This window comes from Corythoichthys intestinalis, chromosome 3, assembly GCF_030265065.1.
Source record: "Corythoichthys intestinalis isolate RoL2023-P3 chromosome 3, ASM3026506v1, whole genome shotgun sequence".
NCBI lineage: Eukaryota > Metazoa > Chordata > Actinopteri > Syngnathiformes > Syngnathidae > Corythoichthys > Corythoichthys intestinalis.
In genome coordinates, this window is record NC_080397.1 from 28,312,703 (window position 1) to 28,335,672 (window position 22,970).

The window sequence follows — 22,970 nt, forward strand, 5'->3', positions numbered from 1 at the left end:
GATTTGATATTGGCCTGTAATTACTAATGGTTGAGGCGTCCAGATTAGGTTTTTTTAGGAGAGGTTTTATTACTGCAGTTTTTAAAGTCTGAGGAAACTCTCCTGTTTGGAGAGAAGTATTTATAATCTGAAGTATGTCTGGGGCTATGCAATGAAAAACAGTTTTGAAAAAGTTTGAAGGAAGGATGTCAAGGCAGCATGTTGTGGGCTTTAATTTCGACACAATTTCTGTTAAAGTTGCATAGTCCAAGAGGCTAAACTGTCTAAGATTGACGTGGGGGACATTTTGGGAGGCATTTAGTGTAACATTTGTTAATCTGGAGTTGCACACAGTCTGTCTAATCTTTAGTACTTTGTGTGTAAAGAATGCTGCGAAATTATTACAGGACACCTCAGATGCCAATTCCTGAGGTATTGATGCTTGTGGGTTTGTCAGTTTGTCAACAACAGAAAATAGTGTGCGGGTATTGTTAGTGTTTCTACTAATGATCTCTGAAAAATATGACTGTCTAGCATTTTTCAGTTCCTGGTTGTATTTGCGAAGACCTCTGGTAGAGGACCCAAGCTTGAGGATGACAAAGGTACCACCCCATGATATATTTACTACACATGTATTGTGGCAGGATTTGGTTTTATAACCTCTGCTGTTGCCCTTTTGATTTCAACCTGTAAATTTTCTTTGCATTTTTTTAAGAAAAAAAAATCCTATTTATATTGGCTGAAATAAATGTATTAAAATTTAGGGGGTGGTGGGGGTGGACTACCAGTATCACTAATTACTTTCTTCAGGCAGTAATGTAAGGCATTACTATTTCCGAGAGTAATGTGCAATGTGTAATACTGCATTTATTTGCGTAAATAAGCTCAAAGCTGGCGGAATTCCCCGTTTTTAGTTTAAATTGGCTGCATTTTACATAAACAGTGTGATAGTGACATCTGCTGGATGAGTGGAAAGAGAGGAGTTTAAAGTTATGACCACTAGAGGTCACTTTTTAATTTTAAAACAGTATTCTTTGACTCTACTTTTGAGATTTCTACTGGGTATCGTGTAAGTACATGCATAGTTGTTTCCTGTCTGTTTGTTGTTGCTTTTACCTTTTTGTTACTTTGTTAGAATATCTGAAATCATCACTAAAATAACCAATGGCGGGGACAGAAATGCATCTTGACAAACCGCATTGTCTCTGGGGCATTGTTCCCGTCACCACCTTTATATACTACTGTTTTATATCTTCAAGTTGCTATGAAAAGTAACAGAAAAGAAAGCTGCCTAGAAAATATTTTTGTTGAAGTGAGGTATCAAAGTATTTTTTTCGTTTTAACCTTCTTCCACTGCCAATAGGACTTACAGTATTTTCAATTTCCAAAGTTTTATAGATGAGCTACAGTCACCCTGATTGGAATTCATCCTATTCTATCTTTTGAACATTAAATAATGAACAAGGCATAGGCTGCCCTTTCAGAATGCCAAAGCTGTCAACAAGCTGAGGTGAGTAGAGTAGCCAAAGATGTTACTCAAGTAAGAGTAGCATTACTTCAAAATAATATTACTCAAGTAACAGTAGTCATCCAAAAAATGTACTCAAGTACAAGTAAAAAAGTATTCGGTGACAAGAAGGCTCAAGTAATGAGTAACATTGCGAGTAACTGCTTACAATGTCTGAAATTATTTAGTATTTTTATATGAACTGTTATTATTACACTGTACTATATCCTATCATATGTATATTCCGGCTAGAAAAATAAATGAGCTGCTGTCCAAAAAGCATGAGTGCCTTGTAGTGAAGAAAACATTTCCTAACATGAAATTAAAACACTCATTTTGGGGGAGAACTTACAGCATGATTATGCAAAACAAAACAAAACTCACACAAGCATGAAGAGTGCATGGAAACTCACTCGCTGGAATTACCAGGTCGATATTCGAACCTCAGACCTAGGAAACAGAATGCCAGGGAATAATTGTTCAGGAATAGAGCAAAATTGGGTAGTGTAGCCAAACGTTTTAGTCAAGTAACAGTAGTTATCTCAAAAATTTACGCAAGTACAAGTAAAAAAAAAAAAAGTAATGAAAAGGAATGAGTAACATTGTGAGTAACTGCTTACAGTGTGATATTTTTTAAGCAATGGTATATTTTATTTCTCAGCACAGCTTCATCTATATGAACTGTTATTAATATACTGTATTATAATCTATTACATGACCATATCAAGCCAAAGAAATACACAACATCGAATTCCAACTAGAATTGAAACATCACTTATCCAAAGACCATGAGTGCTATCTAGTGGGAAAAACATATTCCTTTTCATGAAATTAAAACGGTCATTATCCGGTTTTCTGTGGTCTATTGGCAGAGGTGGGTAGAGTAGCCAAAAATTTTACTGAAGTAAGAGTAGTGTTACTTCAAAATAATATTACTCAAGTAGAAGTAAAAGTAGTCGTCCAAAAAATGTACTCAAGTAAAAGTTAAAAAAGTATTTGGTGAAAAGGATACTCAAGTAATGAGTAACATTTTGAGTAACTGCTTATATTTTTGTTGTTGTTTTTTTTTTTTTTTTTTTTAAACAATGGTATTTTTTGTCTGAGCACAAAGTTATCTATATGGACTGTTGTTATAATGATACTGTACTATAACCCATTACATAACCATATTAAGCTAAAGGTGGGAAAAAAATCATTGAACTCTGACGAGAGATTAAAAAAAAAAACATAATTGGAGCATTATTCATCCAAAGAGCATGAGTGCCCTCTGGTGGGGAAAATAGTTCCTAGTTTGAATAGTAAAGAGTTCCTTAATCATAATTACTATTTTATAATTAGAAGGAGGAGATCTCCGGTTTTCCGTGGTCAATCGGTGCAGCATAAAAACTGGGAGAGAGGTTAAAATCTGCGCTTTCGAGTCATGTTGAGGGCAGCGCTCTATATCATATACGTCGTTTTTTACGTTGCTTTGAAAACACCACATGATTGAACAGGCTGGCGTGAAGATAGAACGGCAAGCTTGCCTATGATTGGTATAATGGAGTCATGTCATTACTGTTGCGATGTCTCATTGGTGAAATTGGGAGAGCTACCCCAGTAATACACCAGGCACGTCTCTCCTCTTGGCTTCACCAAAAAAAAAAAAAAAAAAAAAAATCTAATATGTGGAATAGCCCAAAGTAGCGGAGTAAGAATAGCGTCATCATCATAGGTCTTGCAACTGCAAGCTTATGTGTTGTCATGTAACTGTATTATTACGTCTGATTGGTAAATGGAGTCATTTGATTATTGTTGCGACGTCTCATTGGTGAGACTGGTTGAGCCGCTGTCAGCATCTCTGGTAAAAAAAAAAAAAAAAAGTCAAATCTAATGTGTAGAATACAAAGGAAAATGTAACGTGAATGGAAATGGTATTTTTTGCTCATATGCTAATCCAGACTCCAAAAATCTAGATTATGAAGTCTATGGCTAATCAATAATCATAGACATGCAGGGTTCTATTGGTTTAGTAACTAATAAAATAAAGATATTATTACAACTATTGTGTAACCAACAATAAAATACATCTAAAATATGATTGCATGAGAAAGAATGTTTGCGTGGGCAGTAGGGTGACCATATTTTGATTTCCAAAAAAAGAGGACACTCGGTCCGGGGTGGAGATACTTGAATTTTACTTAAAGTTTACTCAAAGATGCCTATATCACTTTAATATATTTAAAGTGTGCCTCCTCCATCTGGATAGAAAAATTCAGTTTTATTAAAAAAATAAAATAAAATGAATTAATAATGATAAAAAAATAATATAATGCAGACATGTAGTCCAGTCAATACACACATACAGTAGGCTGTGTGCCAACTAAATATTTTTATGAATTACAATCATGACAATTGTCGTTGAAAAAATTATTATTCCCACTCAATTGTTATTCTAATTCAACGTTCTGTAATGCACGCAAACAATAACCGACAATAAACTGACAAACTATTCAGCATATTTCCAAACATAGCAGTTCAAAACCACAATTCCCATAACGCCTAGCACGGCTTAGCTCACTGATAACTACCCAATTAGCGAGTACCGGGAGCCGAGAAAAAAATCAAACTTTGCTATAAAAGTTTACAATCGTCGGCAGTGCAACGATGCGACACCAAATGGGATTTTACAGATCACGCCAGTACAAAGCTCCTACAGAAGTCAACAGTTGCCATTACATACGTATTTATCGTAAAAAAAACTTAACTGGGCAGGTGCTGTGTCCGTTTCAATTTTGGATTTCCTTTTATTAACATAGATGACAGAACCCTGAGGCACCAGAAACAAAGCTACTTACACTGTAAATGCTAACATTCAAATTAATTAAATGTGATAAGTGAACTAAACTCAATTTTCATCAACCTGTTGTGAACACTACTTTTAAATAAGTAAGTAGTAATTTGGGGTTGGAGAACTTGCTTAACTTGATATATCCGAGTTAAGTCAAATTAGAAAAAATAATTTATTGTACCCAGTGTCCTTTGGGCGTTCTATCAGACATGCGCAGATCTGCCCTGCCCACTTTCGCGCTCTTTCCAACACCTTTCTCAGTCATTTTCGCCATTGTGGGTTTACTTGTACTCAGCACACTGATTTGGTAAGTAAATATTTTACTCTTTTGTAAACCGTCGATTTGTCTTGTTGTAGCGAAGTAGCCTGTGTGCTGCCAGGGAGGAGAAGTGTCAATTACATCAAATATCACCGCTAGCAAGCATGCTATATGACCGTGACAGTAACCTCATCATTTTCAGAAACAAATGTAGACTACATTTTATGGTAGACTACCATTTTATGCCGGCGTTTTGAATTCTTGGCAATTAAGTTGACAGACGGGGCTCGTTAACGTTTTTAGGCGATGGGAGAGGTTTTTAAAACAGTTACAGAGCGGTTTTAAGTTAGCTAGACCGGGGGGTTCGCTTCCTGTGTTACCGAGCGGTTATAAGTTAGCTAGACCGAGGGGAGGTTCGCTTCCTGTTTTAAAAATAAAAACACTAATTCTATCGTTAGCGGGTGTTTTATTTTGTGAAACTAACAGGAAGTGCCTTAGTCACTACAGCTAGCTTGAGTAGCGCCGAATTTGCACGTTGTGGAGCTAAACGGCTGCTTTCTCACGTAAAAATGTTAGAAATGTCGATAAAGTGATTTATTTACAGAGTTAGTGCTAGAATTAAGTCAGCTTCAGCCTGTATATTTCGGCTCAGGTAAGAGCTAAATGCACAGTCAGACTTTATGTGCCCCAACGTAATCGGTTCTTGCGTTGGAGCAGGGGTCCCCAAACTACGGCCGTATACGGCCCGCCTCCACATTTGGTCCGGCCCCCTGAACATCCAATACAGGAATACAGATAGAGTGCAGAGATCACACTCGATGCTATAACAACCTGGTGTGTTGAAGGTTGGTCATTTATGTGCCTATATTTTGAAATTGTTGCCTTAATTTTGTGTTCTTTTTCACCATCCCCCAATCAGGCTGAAGCAAATGGTCAAAAGTCCACACATACCTCAGTCTCAGCAATTACAGGTATGTTTCATACACTGATCAATGAATCATTTAATATTTGTATTTGTTTCATGGGTTGGGATAACAAACATGCATTAATGTTTTTACAGACGGATTAAGAAATTAATTGTACATCTCAATTTGAATGTTCAAAAATAATCAATTACGTTAATTTAAAAACTCATTATTACACATTTTAGTTTGTGCATATTAAAACAATTCTTTGCAGATTTTAATTTGTGATTAAAAATAATTGGACATTTTAATTTGTGACTGTTAAGAAAAAATGTAACTTTTTTTTTTCTAACAAGTTCTCAATGCTGAAATTATCGTGTCTTTTCAGGTCAACCAGAGCAGTATTCTCTAATGCAGTGGACTTGCAAGTACTGCACATTTTCTGCTGAAAAGAGGCTACTTGCTTAAGCATTACCGCTTAAAACATGGATACCACACTCGGACATCCCTACTCCCTTGTCTTCATAAGGACTGCCTCTGCACATTTAAATCTTTTAATGCACTCAAAGTACACCTGTCGACATGGCACTCTCAAAAAGATGCAGGCAAAAGTGGAGAAACTGCATTTGACCGTCAGTTGTGCAACTTTGTGGAGCCTTGCTCAGAAGCAGACTTCTTCACCCATTTGCGAAGACATCTTAAGCTGAGGCAAATGGTTACTTGCCCATATCAAGACTAACTTTCAGAGCAGTGTTTATTCTACTTTCACTGCACACAAAAGCAAAGAAATGTGAAATGTGTTTGAGCCATAGTATGGGTAGGACATTTGTGTCTAAATCATTCAATCCCAATAAAAGTTACTTTAATCAAAAGAACTCATTTTTAATCAAAGAAAAAGAACCTTTTGCAAAAATATATTTTTTGAAAATATATATATTTTTAAATATATATTTTTTTATTGACGTGTCACTTTTTTTTTTAAAGGAAAAAGTTTTACTTTTTTTTTAAAGTGGAAAAAATTTTGAACTTTTTTTTTGTTTTTTTCTCTTTTTTTGAAGTGGAAAAAGTTTTGAAGGCACTTTTTTTCGATTGAATCATTTTGACACAAAGTTACGACTTCAACGCTACTTCCGACATGTTTGAGTGGCAGGTGACTACACCAATGGCATAAAAGAATGACTAATGGCCACCAAGGCTCCATCGAGCCATCGGACTCTGCTCGAGTCCAAGCCGGAAATAGGGCACAGGTACGGGGGGGTGACATCGGCATCTCACCGGAGTGCCCGCGATGGTATGGTGCGCTGCTGCTTAATGTGATTCAAGAGGGGAACTTCACCCGCTGCCCTGACGTGACGGTTGGCAATCGGGGTCCAACCGCAGTGTCGCGACGCGCCGGTATGGGAGTGGCCCGACACTAGCCTGCCCAGTAAGCGAGTCCGCGCCGGGAGCCCGGTCGCTTCAGCTTTGAATGAGTGTCGTGTCACTCGCGGGCCGTCCACTCAACAGCCGGCCTCCGTGCCGGGGGGGTGATAATGGGGTCCGCCAGTGCGCCGCGACAGGGCACCGTACCATCGCCGGCACTCCGGTGAGATGCCGATGTCACACCCCCGCACCGGTGCCCTATTTTTGCCTTGGACTCGAGCAGAGTCCGATGGCTGGATGGAGCCCTGGTGGCCATTATTCTTGCTTCCTGCTTTTATGCCATTGGCGTAATCACCTGCCACTCAAACATGTCGGAAGTAGCGTTGAATTTGGATCTTCGTGTCTAAATGATTCAACCAAAAAAAAGTGCCTTCAAAACTTTTTCCACCTTAGAAAAAAAAAAAAAAAGTTTAAAACTTTTTGCTTTTCAAAAAAAAAGTGACAAGTCAATTAAAAAAAATATTTTCAAAAAAATATTTTTGCAAAAGTTTTTTTTTCTTTTATTAAAAATAGTTTTTTTGATTGAAGCAACTTTTACTGGGATTGATTGATTTGGACACAAATGTCCTACCCATAATATGGCTTGAAAACAAAAAGGATTGCTTTGATCAAAGAAAACAGTTTCAATGAAAAGTTTAAATTTCTGAGTCTCAAATATTTTTTCACATTCAAACCTTTTTTTCTACGTTTTTTTTTTTTTTTTTTTTTTGATTGATTTTCTTTTGAAAATATAAATTTTTTGTTTGAAGCAACTTATTTTTTGATTGAATAATAAAGACACAAATGTCCTAGCCAAAATGTGGTCCAAACGCAGAATTACATCAATCAAAAAAGTTGTTTCAATAAAAAAAAAACAAAAAAACGACTTAAATAAAAAAATAAAAAAAATTAATCAAAGAAAAAGTTTTCAAATAAATTTTTTTGACTTACAAATTTATTTTTGCATTCAAACAAATTTTTTTGATTGACATGACTTTTTTTTTAAAATTGAAAATATACATATATACATACTAATGACATATTTTTGACTAGAAATTAGACTTTTTGTTAGAGGAAAAAGCTTAATATGAAATTAGAATTTGAATAAAAATAAGACACATATTCTTGGTAAGATTTTAGGTTTCTCAAGTGTATAACTCCAGTACACGTTTTGCATTTACTCTTTTAGTGATGTGAAAAAAACAAGGTATCTTGTTTACTGTATCTGGTGTTAAAGTGAAATTTGAATTTGAACTGAGTTGTGTGTTTTAAAAAGAGTTCTGTATTTTTATGTTTATTTTATCACTGCTGCGCAGTTTAAACCACGGCACAATGTTGATTGTAGTTCCAGTTTTGATCACTAATATTGTTGGAGAAATCAGAACTGTTAGCTTTACCAGAGCTCAAGCTCATGTTGTAATGGGAAACTAGTTTGACGCCATGTCTTCAATGCTCGAGTTAATGTCCTGAAATTATGAGAATAGGATCTCGCCTGTTAGTCTTTGGTAATCACAGGATAGGAGTGGACATTGATGCAGTTCAGGTATTATTCAGTAATTTCTGTAGCAAAAGGTTATTTTCGGTACTTATACTTTGTATGAGGTGCAAAATGTTTGCAAAAGTTGGTTTATAATAATCCACTTCATTGATACTGAGCATTAACCAAACACTGTTCAGCCTGCCAGGAGCCAGTGTCTCCCATTAAATGCACTTTTGAGCATTTTAAAGTAAATTTTAATTCCACTGAATTAATCCATTGAGTCTTCTCCATTTATTGTGTTTTGGGGGTCATTACTGTTAGAAAATGTGTTTTTAATGAAATTAGTATGTGCAGTTGTAATTTCTATTGTGGAATTCTTTTAGGTCAAGAAAATTAAGTTGACCTGAATATGATGGATGAAATGGAAAACTAAAGATAATTAATACACAATTATCACTTGAATACTGCAAAATCAAACAAGTTACTACAATCCAATTATTTGAGTTAATTTGAGTACTGTACACTCAAAATAAACAAGTTACTGGAATCCAGTTATTTAAGTTAGTTTGAGTACTGCCAACTCAAAATAAACAAGTGACTATAATCCAATTTTTTTAAGTTAATTTGAGTACTGCCAACTCACAATAAACAAGTGACTATAATTCATTTTTTTTAAGTTAATTTGAGTACTGCCAACTCACAATAAACAAGTGACTATAATTCATTTTTTTAAAGTTAATTTGAGTACTGCCAACTCACAATAATTAAGTTAATCAAATCTAATTCATCTAAGTCAACATAAATTAAAATTTTTAAGGCAGCAAGTTTGCATATTTTTTTTTAGTAAAGTCAACTTATAATATTTTACAGTGTAGATTCTACACTGTAGAATATAATACTAACATTCAACCAAATACACAAACGCCGAACAATTACAAGACTAATACAATTTACTGCATCTCTGTGTACACATATAACCCAATATACAACAGAAGACACTTGATCGACATTAACAGGAGATTAACTTACAGAAAGGTGTATGGAGCCACGTCTCTTAGAACTACTTATTGTGGTCTGTAACTGCCTGATCTCTTGCCAGACCATAACCCAGTAGATGACAGTAATGCCCCATGATACATGGGGTAAACTGCCAACAAGAAGAAGAACTACTCCTTCCCTCCCTACTAGTAGGAGCCACGTCAAGGCAGGCAGGCACTGCCTCCCAGCGGCCGGAGGGATTCTCTTCAAATTGGTCCCGTGAATAGGGTTGTTCGATCATATTTTTTTGCTCCCGATCCGATCCCGATCGTTTTAGTTTGAGTATCTGCTGATCCCGATATTTCCCGATCCGATTCCTTTTTATTTTTGCTCCCAATTCTATTCCAATCATTCCTGATAATTTCTCCTGATCATATACATTTTGGCAATGCATTAAGAAAAAAAATGAATAAAACTTAATTCAATTGCTCCAAGTATCTTTTTTTATTGTCCAACATGACATTGTTCCACTGCTTTAGATCAAAACAAAGCTTATCAGCACTGTGACATAAAATATGTAACCAAAAAACATGTAAGCTAAAACATCCATCCATCCATCCATCCATCCATCCATCCATCCATCCATCCATCCATCCATCCATCCATCCATCCATCCATCCAGCAGCAGCTTTAGCAGGGAAGCCCAGACTTCCCTCTCCCCAGCCACTTCAGCCAGCTCCTCCGGCGGGATTCCAAGGCGTTCCCAGGCCAGCCGAGCGACATAGTCTCTCCAGCGTGTCCTGGGTCGACCCCGGGGCCTCCCGCCGGTGGGATATGCCCGGACCACCTCTCCAGGGAGGCGTCCAGGAGGCATCCGAACCAGATGCCCGAGCCACCTCAACTGGCTCCTCTCAACGCGGAGGAGTAGCGGCTCGACACCAAGCCCCTCCCGGATGACCGGGCTTCTCACCCGATCTCTAAGGGAGAGCCCGGACACCCTGCGGAGGAAACTCATTTCAGCCGCTTGTATCCGGGATCTTGTTCTTTCGGTCACGACCCACAGCTCGTGACCATAGGTGAGGGTAGGAACGTAGATCGACCGGTAAATCGAGAGCTTTGCCTTTTGGCTCAGCTCCTTCTTCACCACAACGGACCGGTGCAGAGTCCGCATCACTGCAGATGCTGCACCGATCCGCCTGTCAATCTCCCGCTCCCTCCTACCCTCACTCGTGAACAAGACCCCAAGATACTTGAACTCCTCCACTTGGGGCAGGATCTCATCCCTGACCCGGAGAGGGCATGCCACCCTTTTCCGGCTGAGGACCATGGTCTCGGGTTTGGAGGTGCTGCTCTTCATCCCAACCGCTTCACACTCGGCTGCAAACCACCCCAGTGAGAGTCGGAGGTCACGGCTTGATGAAGCCAACAGCACCACATCATCTGCAAAAAGCAGAGATGCAATCCTGAGGCCATCAAACCGGACACCCTCAACGCTTCGGCTGCGCCTAGAAATTCTGTCCATAAAATTTATGAACAGAATCGGTGACCTTGGCGGAGTCCAATCCTCACTGGGAATGAATTCGACTTACTGCCGGCAATGCGGACCAGACTCTGACACCGGTCGTACAGGGACCGAACAGCCCTTACCAAGGGGCTCGGTACCCCGTACTCCCGGAGCACCCTCCGCAGGACTCCCCTTGTAGAGGCGTGTCAGCCATGACAGCCCTACAACATCCAGAGCCTTTAGGAACTCCGGGCGGATCTCATCTACCCCCGGGGCCTTGCCACCGAGGAGCTTACCAACCGCCTCAGTGACTTCAACCCCAGAGATTGAAGAGCCCACCTCAGAGTCCCCAAACTCTGCTTCCTCAAAGGAAGGCGTGTCGGTGGAATTGAGGGGGGCTTCGAAGTATTCTCCCCACCGACTCACGACGTCCCGAGTCGAGGTCAGCAGTACACCATCTTCACTATACACAGTGTTAATGGTGCACTGCTTTCCTCTCCTCAGACGCCGGATGGTGGACCAGAATTTCCTCGAAGCCGTCCGGAAGTCGTTTTCCATGGCCTCGCCGAACTCCTCCCACGTCCGAGTTTTTGCCTCGGCGACCGCCGAAGCCGCAGTCCGCTTGGCCAGCCGGTACTTGTCAGCTGCCTCCGGAGTCCCACAGGCCAAAAAGGCCCGATAGGCCTCCTTCTTCAGCTTGACAGCATCCCTTACCGCTGGTGTCCACCAGCGGGTTCGGGGATTGCCGCCACGACAGGCACCAACCACCTTACGGCCACAGCTCCGATCGGCCGCCTCAACAATGGAGGTGCGGAACATGGTCCACTCGGACTCAATGTCCCCCACCTCTCCCGGGGCAAGGTAAACTAAAACATTGAGTGCAGAATAGTGCAATAACAAAAATCTTCAAAAGAGGTACTTTACCTACTTACTAGGCTTAAAAGAAAATGGTTTAATTAAAAAATATAAATATATTTAAAAAAGGCATGTCCAATATTTTTTTGCCGATTCCGATACTTTGAAAATGACGTGATCGGAGCCGATCGTCGATCGGGACATCTCTACCCGTGAAAAATCATAAAAACCGGACATTTTCATGAATTCATAAAACCCGACCGGACGACGAGGACATGACATGAAACGAGGACGTTTGGTCACCCTAGTGGGCAGACAAAAGAATAATTGTTCCAGTGTAGCCCAAAAGTAGCGGCGTCAAATTACCGTCTCTTCTTTATAAATCTACTATAAAAAGTAAAAAAAAAAAATTAAAAAAAAGAAATGTCCTGGTAATACTCTTAGAAGTACATTTTTCTCAGTAAGTTACTGAATTAAATGTAACGGGAGCTACAATTCCTACTGGAATACTAGCTATGTGCATGGAATGAAAACAAGACAGAGTTAATGTTCTCCAGCACCTTCTTTTTTATTTGACTAAAAAACTACACCAGCAGCCATTTTTCTGAATAAATTGTATTGCCTGCCAGGCATGTCAACAAAGCATCCCATCACATACTGTAGAAATAAATAAAATTAAAAAAATAAGTTATTTACAACGATTGTAATCAATGGTGCCAGCACCACCGTGTTTTTGCAAGCCACAAAAAAATACAAGTCCAAAATGTTGCGTTGAAATCGTCTTCCTTCTTTCGTGCCCGAACTGAGACTTTTGGGACGCCCCGAATGACGTCAGCCTTGATACAGCACGTCCGTTTCGAACTGCAGAAGCTGTCCCATGAAGGTCAGGTTGGGAGAAATGACCCGACGGCGCCGTTTCACAAAGTCGAAAGCCTCATCCAGTCTCACCCGTTGGGCGTGCATGAGGTATGCCAGGCAGATGGTGGCCGAACGAGATATCCCTGCATGGCAGTGCACCAACACTCGGCCCCCGCTCCTATTCACCTCATCTAAGGGTGAGCAGAAAATGTTTTTTTTTTTTAAACTGTACGGTAATACAATAAGATTAATGTATGTACTTTTTTTCCCCAAATTTGTTTTTTCCCCACTTTTATTTAAAAAAAAAGAGGCTCATCTAGTGTAGTGGTTCTTAACCTGGGTTCAATCAAACCCCTGGGGGTTGGCTGAATAAGTCTAAAGGGTTTGACAAAGGGTAACGCTTTAAGGTTCTGGGCCTGTTTTGGCCGATTTTGCATGATGTTGCCTTTATATTTCAAAGAATTGTTCACAATGGCCTGTTTGGGTCCCTTTTTTTCAGGACAACATAAACGTCATTTGCAAACTGTTGTGTTCTTTACTCTGGCCGATTACCTTAATTTGGACAAATTTGACACAAAAATGGCATTTGTTCATAGATAAGCTGCATCAGAGTATAAGCCGCAGCTATCCTCACTGTATTACGGGTTATTTTTACACAAAAAGGTTATATTAACCAGTAATACTTAATTAGATAGCGGCATCATAAAACTTTCATAAGACCAAATGAACCACTATGAAGCTTAGAAACAATTGGCTGCAAAGCTTCATTGCTTCAAAAAGCTTCATTTGGCCATCACTGCTCCCTTGGGGAAGACAGTCAACCTCTGCTGCCACCTGCTGTTGTCGTCCAACATGTCTCCTAGCATGCATTGCAGTGCTACAGATGTAAATAAAAATCAAAATTCATGTTCTGTGCTAATTATTTCTCCAGTCACTGTAACAGGTGTTTCATCAATTGCTAGTTATGGTATTCAGTAACACTTTATTTGACAGTGGCACTGTAAGACTGTCATAAGACCATTATAATTATGACATGACACTGCCATGGAGATTAATGAATGCTTATGACAGATGTCATTTTGTACCATCCGGCAAATGCTCTCACTTTTTAATGAATGTAAAAGATCCGGGCTGGACATAAATTGAGTTAGTGACATAATTTGGCGGATGACAATGACATTAATTGTCATAAGCATTCATTAACAGTGAAAGTCCCGGGGGGTTTTTTTGGCTATAAAAAATACCAGAAAGGAGTCAAATGACTCCGATACCAAACTGACTACTGGGCTTTGTGAAACAATAGACCACTCAAAGAAGCAATCAGGCAGGCCATCCCCCTACACACTCCTGTGGAGTCGCTGCCTAGGTGTGAAGGGAGGTTTCACTCTGGATAGATGCAATTAGCATCTTGAATATAAGAGAGAGGGGTGGACTTTTTGGTGGGTCTTGCAAAGGAATTGGCTCACTCTCATGTGTGTGCAAAGAAGGCGCAGAAGGAAAAATTGCTTCGGCAACAACCTCCAACACCAAGCCCCGGAAAAAGGGCAGAGTGTCATATGTCACCACATAAAACATGTTTTGTTTTTTATTACACCGTCCTTTGTACTGTGCCAAACTGGAGCTTTTGGAATATGTAAAAAGGTTGTCCGTCCGACTCAAGATGCTAATTGGAGCAATCCAACCCTGTGGTTTTGCAAATGTGAATGGGAATGACTAATGAGGACCATAGTGCTCACAAAAGATCAGGGTCAGATGATCCTTCTCTGGTTACAAAAGTGATTTGTATCAACTGATCCACCCTTGGTAGTTCTAGTGTTAATGCCCGTGTCATGTCATAATTATGACTGTCTTATGGCATCCTTATGATGCTGCTGTCAAAGTGTTACCTATTAACCCAAATAAATCAACAAATAAACCGCACTGGACTATAGGCCGCAGGATTCAAAATGAGGAAAAAAGTAGTGGCTTATAGTAAGCCTGTCGCAATATGCAATAATTCCATTTATCGCACGATAAATAAAAATGAAGGCGGTAATTTTTCCGCTGCGATTTGTGCGCGCGTGCGGCAGACATGCTGTTAAAAGTTCGGATTCCTTGTTACCAACTGCACAAAATGCATCTTCGTTCCAGGTCCGGCAAAAAATAGTGCCGGAGATTATCGTTCCCATTATATCCTATTGTTCAACGTATACCGGCCGCGTCAGTGCTCCGGATTGACTGCGGACCATCTCCGGCGTGCCGGTGTTGTTGACGTGTGGGCGCTCCCGTCAGGGGTGACATTTCACGCGGGGCGGCTATTTTTCGACACAACACCGGATATTTGAGTGGCAGATTAAGAGTGCTGTGCTTCAAACTCGTCCTATTTATGAAAGTCGATTGTCATATGCTGGTGTTGTGCAGTAATGAGCAGACGTGCCTTCTGTGGCGTTTGCTAACTTTTTAATGCGTGCACACTAGATATCATGAAATAGCAAACTAGATGTGCTACGTCCCATGTCATTGGCTACGTGAGCCCGGAGTGATTATGGGACACGTAGTCCATATACTGCATCGATGAATTATAAACCGCCATGACTGAATGGAAGTTAAGAAGGCCAAATCAATCCATACCAGTGACAATAGATAATGCTGCAAATATTGTTAATTCAGTACGTGACACTGATGGAGTCGGACCACAAATAGGATGTCTTGCTCATGTAGTAAACGTAGCCTCTAAGAGAGCTGCAGCAATCAACAGTGTGCCCCGCCTCACTTTACAAACAGTAAAGATTGTTCTCAGCACTTTTATACTAAATTTTTTCAGATCAGTAAGAAGTAAGCACATATATATTATGCACTAAAATGCATGTTTATATGATGGCAATTTAATTTTTGCTCGTTTGCAAAAAAAAAAAAAAAAAAAAAAAAAAAAGACGAAACAAAAAATACAGTTATTTTTTTTTCAGAGCATTAAATGTATTGAATCGGATCGACAATCGTGTCCCCCGTGTCGAAAATCGTACCGAACCGTGACAACTGTATCGTTGCATCCCTATGGAACACCATTGCAGAAGCTATGAGGGGAAATGTTTTCATTTGCCTAAATGCTTAACTGCAATTGTTTTTTTTTTCTTGAAAAACACATTTTATTCATTCTGTGTTTCTGTGCGATATTAATATTGTTGTCTTTTACTTAAGAGGCATGGTCTATTGTTTTTAGTTGTGATTTCTTATCGCGTTTAAATGGGTGTACTTGATCTATTAATATATACTGTATTCTCACTGTGTTATTGTAAATTGGTTTTAAAAAAAAATGGGCGGGGGGGGCGCAATAATATCGCATATCGCAGTAATTTATGAGATAAATTATCGCACACTAAAATTTGTTATCGCGACAGGCCTAGCTTATAGTCTGAAAATTACGGTATATCAGCAGCCGTTTTTGTAGATAGATCATTTTCCCAAGTTTTTTTTTTCCTGAAATACACTTATTTTCCTAAAATTTTCACTAAACGTTTTTTTCCGCAAGTGTGACAAGAAGAACCATTGTCCTATCGACTTTTTTTTAAAGTCCCTCCCATGAAACTGGTCTCGATTGGATCTTTCCCAGATTGATATGTAGAATATTTTCATTCCGGATATATCGAACAGTCAATCTGGCGTGCCAGTTCATGACAGTAAGCATATACTGAACAAAATGGAGAAGCGGATTTGCATGCTCACCAATAAAAGAGATTGCCGTGGAGAAGCAAGCTCGGATGTCCGCGGCCAGGTTATCCTCCACGGTGAGGCGCAAGTACTGGAACTCCCCTTCAAAGAAGTTGGGGCATGAAGAGGACACGTTGAGCACAGCTGTTATGCCAGCTGATGTGAGGATCTCCCGGCGAGATGAGTGGATGGCGCTGCCCAAAAACAGAAAGGGCAACAGTTCTACAGGACCATCCTGCCATTAAAAAAAGTATATATTTTGACAACTCCATTGGATAATGTTTTTTTTTTTTTTTTTTTTTTAATTTTAAGTCATATTTTACACTCATTTTTACCTGATCATATGTAGGGGTGCTCCGGCCTGAGCTTCCTTTTGGCACTGGTTCCTCTGCACTTAGCGTTTTTCTGTAGCAGAGTTCCGGGAAGGCCTCGGAAAATCCTTCAAATCCACCTAAAAAGGAGGTCACAGATTTCAATCAGCAAAAAACTTAGCCAACATATATCCATGTAATTAAAACAAGCTTTAGACAGAAAAGACTGAGAAAGAACACAAAACTGACATTAAAGAAAGGCACTACATTATTTGTTTTTGTCTGTCTGATTACATTGTTTAAAAAATAAGACATTATAAGCAGTTACTCAGTACTTGAATATTCTTTTCACCAAATACTTCCTTTTTTTACATTTAGTCCGTTACTTTTACTTAAATAACTTCTTAAGGTAAACGTACTTCTAAGGGTATTTTAGGGAAGTCCCGATCGCATAATTTTACACCCCAGTCCGAGTCACAGGATTTTGGGAATCTGCCGGTATCAAGTCCCGATCCAATACCAAAAAAGTCTTCTTTTTTTCTGTTCAAACAAAAGTTCCAAACACGTTATAGTACTGTACTGTTTACAGTACTTCCTCTTCTGCTTTTTCCGGGAGTGTTGCGGAATATAAAACATATATTTTTGTTTCTTTTGGGAATTCCATTGTATTTCGGGGTTCTTTAGTTATTTTTTATCCCTTAAAAATAAATAATATATACTTTTTTTTTCCTTTAATTAAAAACCTCATCCTTTTCATCCTATTCTGATCGTCTGAAAAATGGCCTGATCGGCGATAAAGGTGATTGGATCAGGGAAATCGCTAGTAGTTTTACCACGCGATACTTGAGTATCAGATGTAACAATATAGTCACATGACTACACAAAAGCTTGGAGTCAGGAGTCCTTTGATCATGCTGGCCTGTTCCATCACATTGCGATTTTAAAGCGCCATAAAAATGAAACTACTGTGATCCCTAGTTTTTCGCGTATATTTTTGGTCTAGTTAGATCATGAAAGAGGATATAGTACAGTATAATAATAATTATTCATATAGATGATGTATATCTACATATGAAGTTAAAAGTTAATTCCCTTCAGGACCTTGTTTGTAAATTGAAATGGTCATATGTCGAGCAAGATTTTCCCATAAGACTACATTATAATTCCATTAATTTGTTCGACAGCCCGAAAACCTATACTAAATCATTAATAAATACTGCTGGTGCTATTGCAGATAATTACACAGAGCAAAAAAAATAAATTCTAAATACAAATCGGAATAATATAATAATAGTAATATTATGATAATGTCTGTAATAATGTAACAAATCGGGTTCTAATGTGGCGGATGTGTTTTGCGTGGTGTACCTGAACGCACCGCGTTGTGAGATAGGTGCAGCAGAGATTTTACTTTCTCTTTTAATGTCCTGTTGATGTGAGATCGTAGACATTCTACAACAGTATTGTCATGCCAGTTCACGGACGCTCACGCCACGGTCATATTTTTCTATTATTTTCAACTTCATTTCAATGGTAAGCGTCACCTTTTTCCTTTTTTTGCACCACCTGCGCTAATATTCTAGGAACCCATGTTGATTTCTCTCACAAGAAAATCTGCCGTGCAGAAACAAATGAGTCAAATTTTATGTCGGATGTCCAAAAGATCGTGTGTCGAAGCGATCGTATGTCGAGGTACCACTGTACCATTGTTTAAAAAATATCAGACACTGTAAGCAGTTACTCACAATGCTACTCATGACTTGAGCATTCTTTTCACCGAGTACTTTACTTGTACTTGAGTTAATTTTTGGGATGACTACTTTTATTTCAGTAATATTATTTCGAAGTAACGCTACTCTTGAGTCTACTTTGAGTCAAAATTTTGGCTACCCTACCAACCTCTGCTACCGGTAATCATATTATTGTGTGGTGACACTTCTCTTACTTGAGTACAGTTTTGTCTACTTTACCCACCACAGTATTACGACGACTAATGTCTACCACACTCTGCTCCGGAAATGGGAAGGAGCAGACTTTATATTGGCGAAGAGAGGCAAAGAGGAACTCCTTGGTGAACCAAAGATGAAGAAAGAGAATAAAATATTTTTTTGACATTTAACTAGACCGGCTAAAGCTAAACCTTAGCCCTAACCAAAAATAGTCACTTGCCAAATAAAGGGTTTAAGGCATAAGCGGATTTTCGGGGGGGGCAGGCCGGTGGCTGAAAAGTGTCATTGCATGTAATTGACTTCCCTATACAGTATATGAGTTTAAAATTAAAATTTTCTGGTAAAATATTGTATATAAAAGTTGTAAGGTGATAAAACAAACAACAAAAATGAATTAAATGAACACAAAAATATATTTTTATAATAGGTCAAAATTATTTTTCGAACAGATCCTGTGACTTGCACCTTAGACGGTCATTTGCTTTGCTTAACCAAAACCACCCGAGGACCGACGAGGCAAGATGGATATACGTAATTTTTTTCAAACCGAAGCTTTCAAAAGCGACAACAACTACTGAGCAAGAACCAAGTATTGAAAATGTGGACCATGAAACGCTAGAGATCACCGACAAATGGTGAGTTTCAATTTGCCCTATTAAAGAAGCTAATTGTACAACAGAGCCACCACCGGTGTCTTGCCAATGTAGTTACCCCCGTACACCCAGTAGTTATGAGTTATGTCGACTTAAACAATTAATTGAAGCCAGAAAAGAACCACAGTTATATATTTTGGACATTGACATTTATTAAACTGGAGAAACTCAGTACAGGACTTGAATTACAGTAATAACTGTTATAGGTCATTGTACGAGTAAAACTGTGAAACATTGCCTTTTTTACGTTCAGTATGTATGTCATACGACAGGGAAAAAAAGTTTTTTTTAATTAATTTTTTTTTTTTTTTTTTTTTTTTATGGACGTGCCATGTTTTAAAACCTCGTAGATAACTACATCACCAAAACACGGAAATCAAGCAAGTCAGTGCAGAGCAGTGGCTCTGCCCAGGGAATACAATTTTTGACTGGGGTAACTACATTGGCACGACACCAGCTGGCGCACCACATTCAATGGATAACGATCTTGGCGAAAAGTATTACCTAAGCAGCCTGATTTGGAATTCCCCTCAAGAATGATGGAAAACAAAAAATGCTCATTTTTAACTTATTATTATAAATATTCTTGAAAATTAATTTTATTGCTGACACTACGTTTTGGGATCATCAACATGTAGTGCATTCCCCCCACCCGTCCCGCCCCAAAAGTCAAACTCTGCCTATGGTTTAAGGTCTTGAGTATCACAAAAATAAACACAATCTAATAAATGACAGAACAAATGATTATTAAAGTGTAATTAACGCCTTGGGAAAAAAATGACTGCATCATAATCAGTTATGAGAAAGTTTGATGATGATTTACCTTGGAGGAAGCAAATTTGTGTTCGGATCTCGTTCCGCAGGGCGGAGAGCAACATCTGAGCCACGCTCTCCTCCTTGAGCTGCTCCACCGAGCGGCTGCGCTCGTCCACCACAACCACGATTACCGGCGGCGGCGGTGACTCCCCGCGCCTCCTCAGGCGGCCCAGTAGCGCCTTGTCCGGGATGAGCCAGTCCAGCGCCACCTCGGAGCCCTTTGACCTGCGGCGCAGCATCGAGTTCCAGTTGACGTTCCGGGACTCGCTGATGTGCGCCACGGAGAAGTCCAGGAAGGCTCTGCAGTCCAGAACAACGCAGCCGGCGGAGGTGCGTTCCCTGAGGAGTCGAACCAACTCGGAGCTGTTTATTTCCAAAGGCTCGCCGACCGACGTCATGATTAAAAAAAAGTTAAGTCAATTCAATAGAGTACAGAAACCCAATGAAATCAAATTGAACTTCAACGTCACTTGCTCCCTTAGTTTTGGCGACTATCTGACTCCAAACGACTTTCACTTGCTGGATAATAACAAAGTGGGCGCCCCGCCTGTTTTCCACCCAACCAGCGGAAATTCCATATTTGGGCTTACCTGCCACTCCTTATATGGAAAGGACACGTCAATTTTTTACTATTTGAGGTGACGTAGTTGACACTGCGGTTAAAAAAAAAAAGGTCATTAAAAAAAACCTCTTGCTCCAACAGACACCAAATTCTTATATGTCGGGGCATACATACAAAATGTACATTTTTATCATTATGTATTGTTATCATTGAAAGCTCTTAGAAAGCACTTAATAGAATAGAATAAAGCTTATATTGTTATTGTACAGAGTACAACGAGATTTAAAGCTTTGCCATAACGTGCCCCACATAAAACAAAAGCAAAAGTAATATATATGTATATATATATATTAGGGCTGTCAAAATTATCACGTTAACGGGCGTTAATTAATGTTTTTTAATTAATCACGTTAAAATATTTGACGCAATTAACGCATGCACTGAATGAGCCGCTCTCACATTGCCTCAAACAGATTTCAATGATGCCGTTTATGGACATTAAGAGTGAAGAGAATGCCACCGGCCGCTTGGGGGCAGCGCAGCGCCGTTCCATACTAATGTTATTCCTTCTAATAGTGGGAGAATTAGTAGTTGTGAGACGTTTATGCTGTTGCTTTGTGCTCCACACATATTTCGGTAAGTTTGCTTTCTTTTAGTGGCAATTATGTGTTTCTTGTTGTATTTTGGGTAAGATATGCACAGAGATACAGTATATCTGTTATAAAGGCGAGTGGACACAGGCGTTCTTTGGGCTGCGCCGCTTATTGGCATAAGCTTCTGCAACTCCTTCACAACAAACAGAAGTATCATTTAGTGAAAGCACAACAAAAATAATATTGCTATCTCGCCCAAAAAAAAAAAATGTTCACAAAAAGAAAAGCACTTCAGTCTGTAGTAATGAGGCCCTGTTCTCACACAGCTAAACAACAATGCAAAGTGAACTGGCATTACTCAGAGTTTGGTCACTCAATTCTTATTATTGTTATTTTTATTCTTCTTATTATTATATTAACTCTACTTTTGATTGAAAATTGTACAAATTTTATTAAAACGAAAATATGAAGAGGGGTTTTAATATAAAATTACTATAACTTGTAACTATAACATTTATCTTTTATGAACTACAAGTCTTACTATCCGTGGATCACTTAAAACAGAAAGAATGTTAATAATGCCATTTGTGGATTCATTGTTATAATAAACAAATACAGCACATATGTACAGTATGTTGTATGTATATATCGGTCTTGTGTCTTATCTTTCCATTCCAACAATAATTTACAGAAAAATATGGCATATTTTAGAGATGGTTGGAATTGCGATTAATTGCGATTAATTAATTTTTAAGCTGTAATTAACTCAATTAAAAATTGTAATCGTTTGACATCCCTAATATATATACGTATATATAAATAAATATATAAATATATATATATATATACTGTATATACACACACACACACACACACACACACACACACACACACACACACACACACACACACACACACACACACACACACATACTGTATATGGTGGAAAACACAGACAAGGCTGTTAAGAGGCAAGGTTAAAATTGCTGTATTTTCAGCCAAAAGAACAGTTGTGTTTAAAAGAACAATATGTCTATATGCTGCCAGAGCGGTTTCATGGCGCATTAAGCCCCCAAACTATTTTTAATTTGTCCGTTTTACCCTGGAGACCCCTGTTTACATATATATAATGGCAGAAAATAAGGTGACTTGAAGTTCACCTCTGAGACCCCAAAACACACTCATATACTGTATACATATACTGTATGGCGGAAAACACTCAGGTGACTTGAAATTCCGCTCTGAGACCCCCAATTTGGCCAACTTTCAAAATTGTCCTATATGCATGTGTCAAACATCATTCGAAAGCTTAAAATCACAATTATTGGGAGACGAAAAATTTTGAACAGGAGGGCATTAAAAAATAAATAAATAAACTGTGAAACCCTATCTGGAGGGGAGAGCATGAAAGAGCAGAATTAAAGACGTCATGACTTTAACGAGATATAATTGCGTACCTACCTTGTTTCGATCCAAAAACTCGAAGTAGCATGTATCACTGAGTGTCAAGACACAGCTGTGAATGACCACAGCTGGATTTTTTTGGGACTTTATGGGTGAAACATGGTAATATAAAAAGGGTCGCGATGCAGAAATCGCAGACATCAAGGAGTGGTCGAGATTTTCTTTTACATACATTTACCCTTTTAATTTTTTTTTTCAATTTTTCTTTGTTTGGATTGATTATTTATCATCTAATATATCGAAGAAAATGCGACAATATATATGTGTCATTTTTTTCATTGTGACGTAATTTTTGTTTAAAGGTTTAAAATATGCGCGTGAATAATAATCTATAAGATAAGAAAAGAATAAGAAGATAATAGATAGAATAAGAATCTAATAC

The 22,970-nt window shown here is 38.8% G+C and overlaps 1 protein-coding gene across 2 annotated transcripts; it reads right to left on the reverse strand.

Annotated features, from left to right (window-relative positions):
* Positions 1-1,827: 1,827 nt before the first annotated feature.
* dusp2 (dual specificity phosphatase 2) lies at positions 1,828-20,699 on the reverse strand. Of its 2 annotated transcripts, none has more exons than XM_057832822.1 (4): positions 19,977-20,699; positions 16,576-16,691; positions 16,256-16,475; positions 1,828-1,936 (listed from the first exon to the last, which is right to left on the reverse strand). In XM_057832822.1, exons 1-4 carry the CDS (start codon positions 20,365-20,367, stop codon positions 1,896-1,898), a joined length of 768 nt encoding a protein of 255 aa, XP_057688805.1. In that variant the 5' UTR covers positions 20,368-20,699; the 3' UTR covers positions 1,828-1,895. The 2 variants fall into 2 exon arrangements, with proteins under 2 accessions (XP_057688805.1, XP_057688804.1); XM_057832821.1 differs by lacking the exon at positions 1,828-1,936 and adding an exon at positions 11,755-12,744 and having other exon boundaries at positions 19,977-20,689.
* Between the last annotated feature and the right edge of the window lie 2,271 nt (positions 20,700-22,970).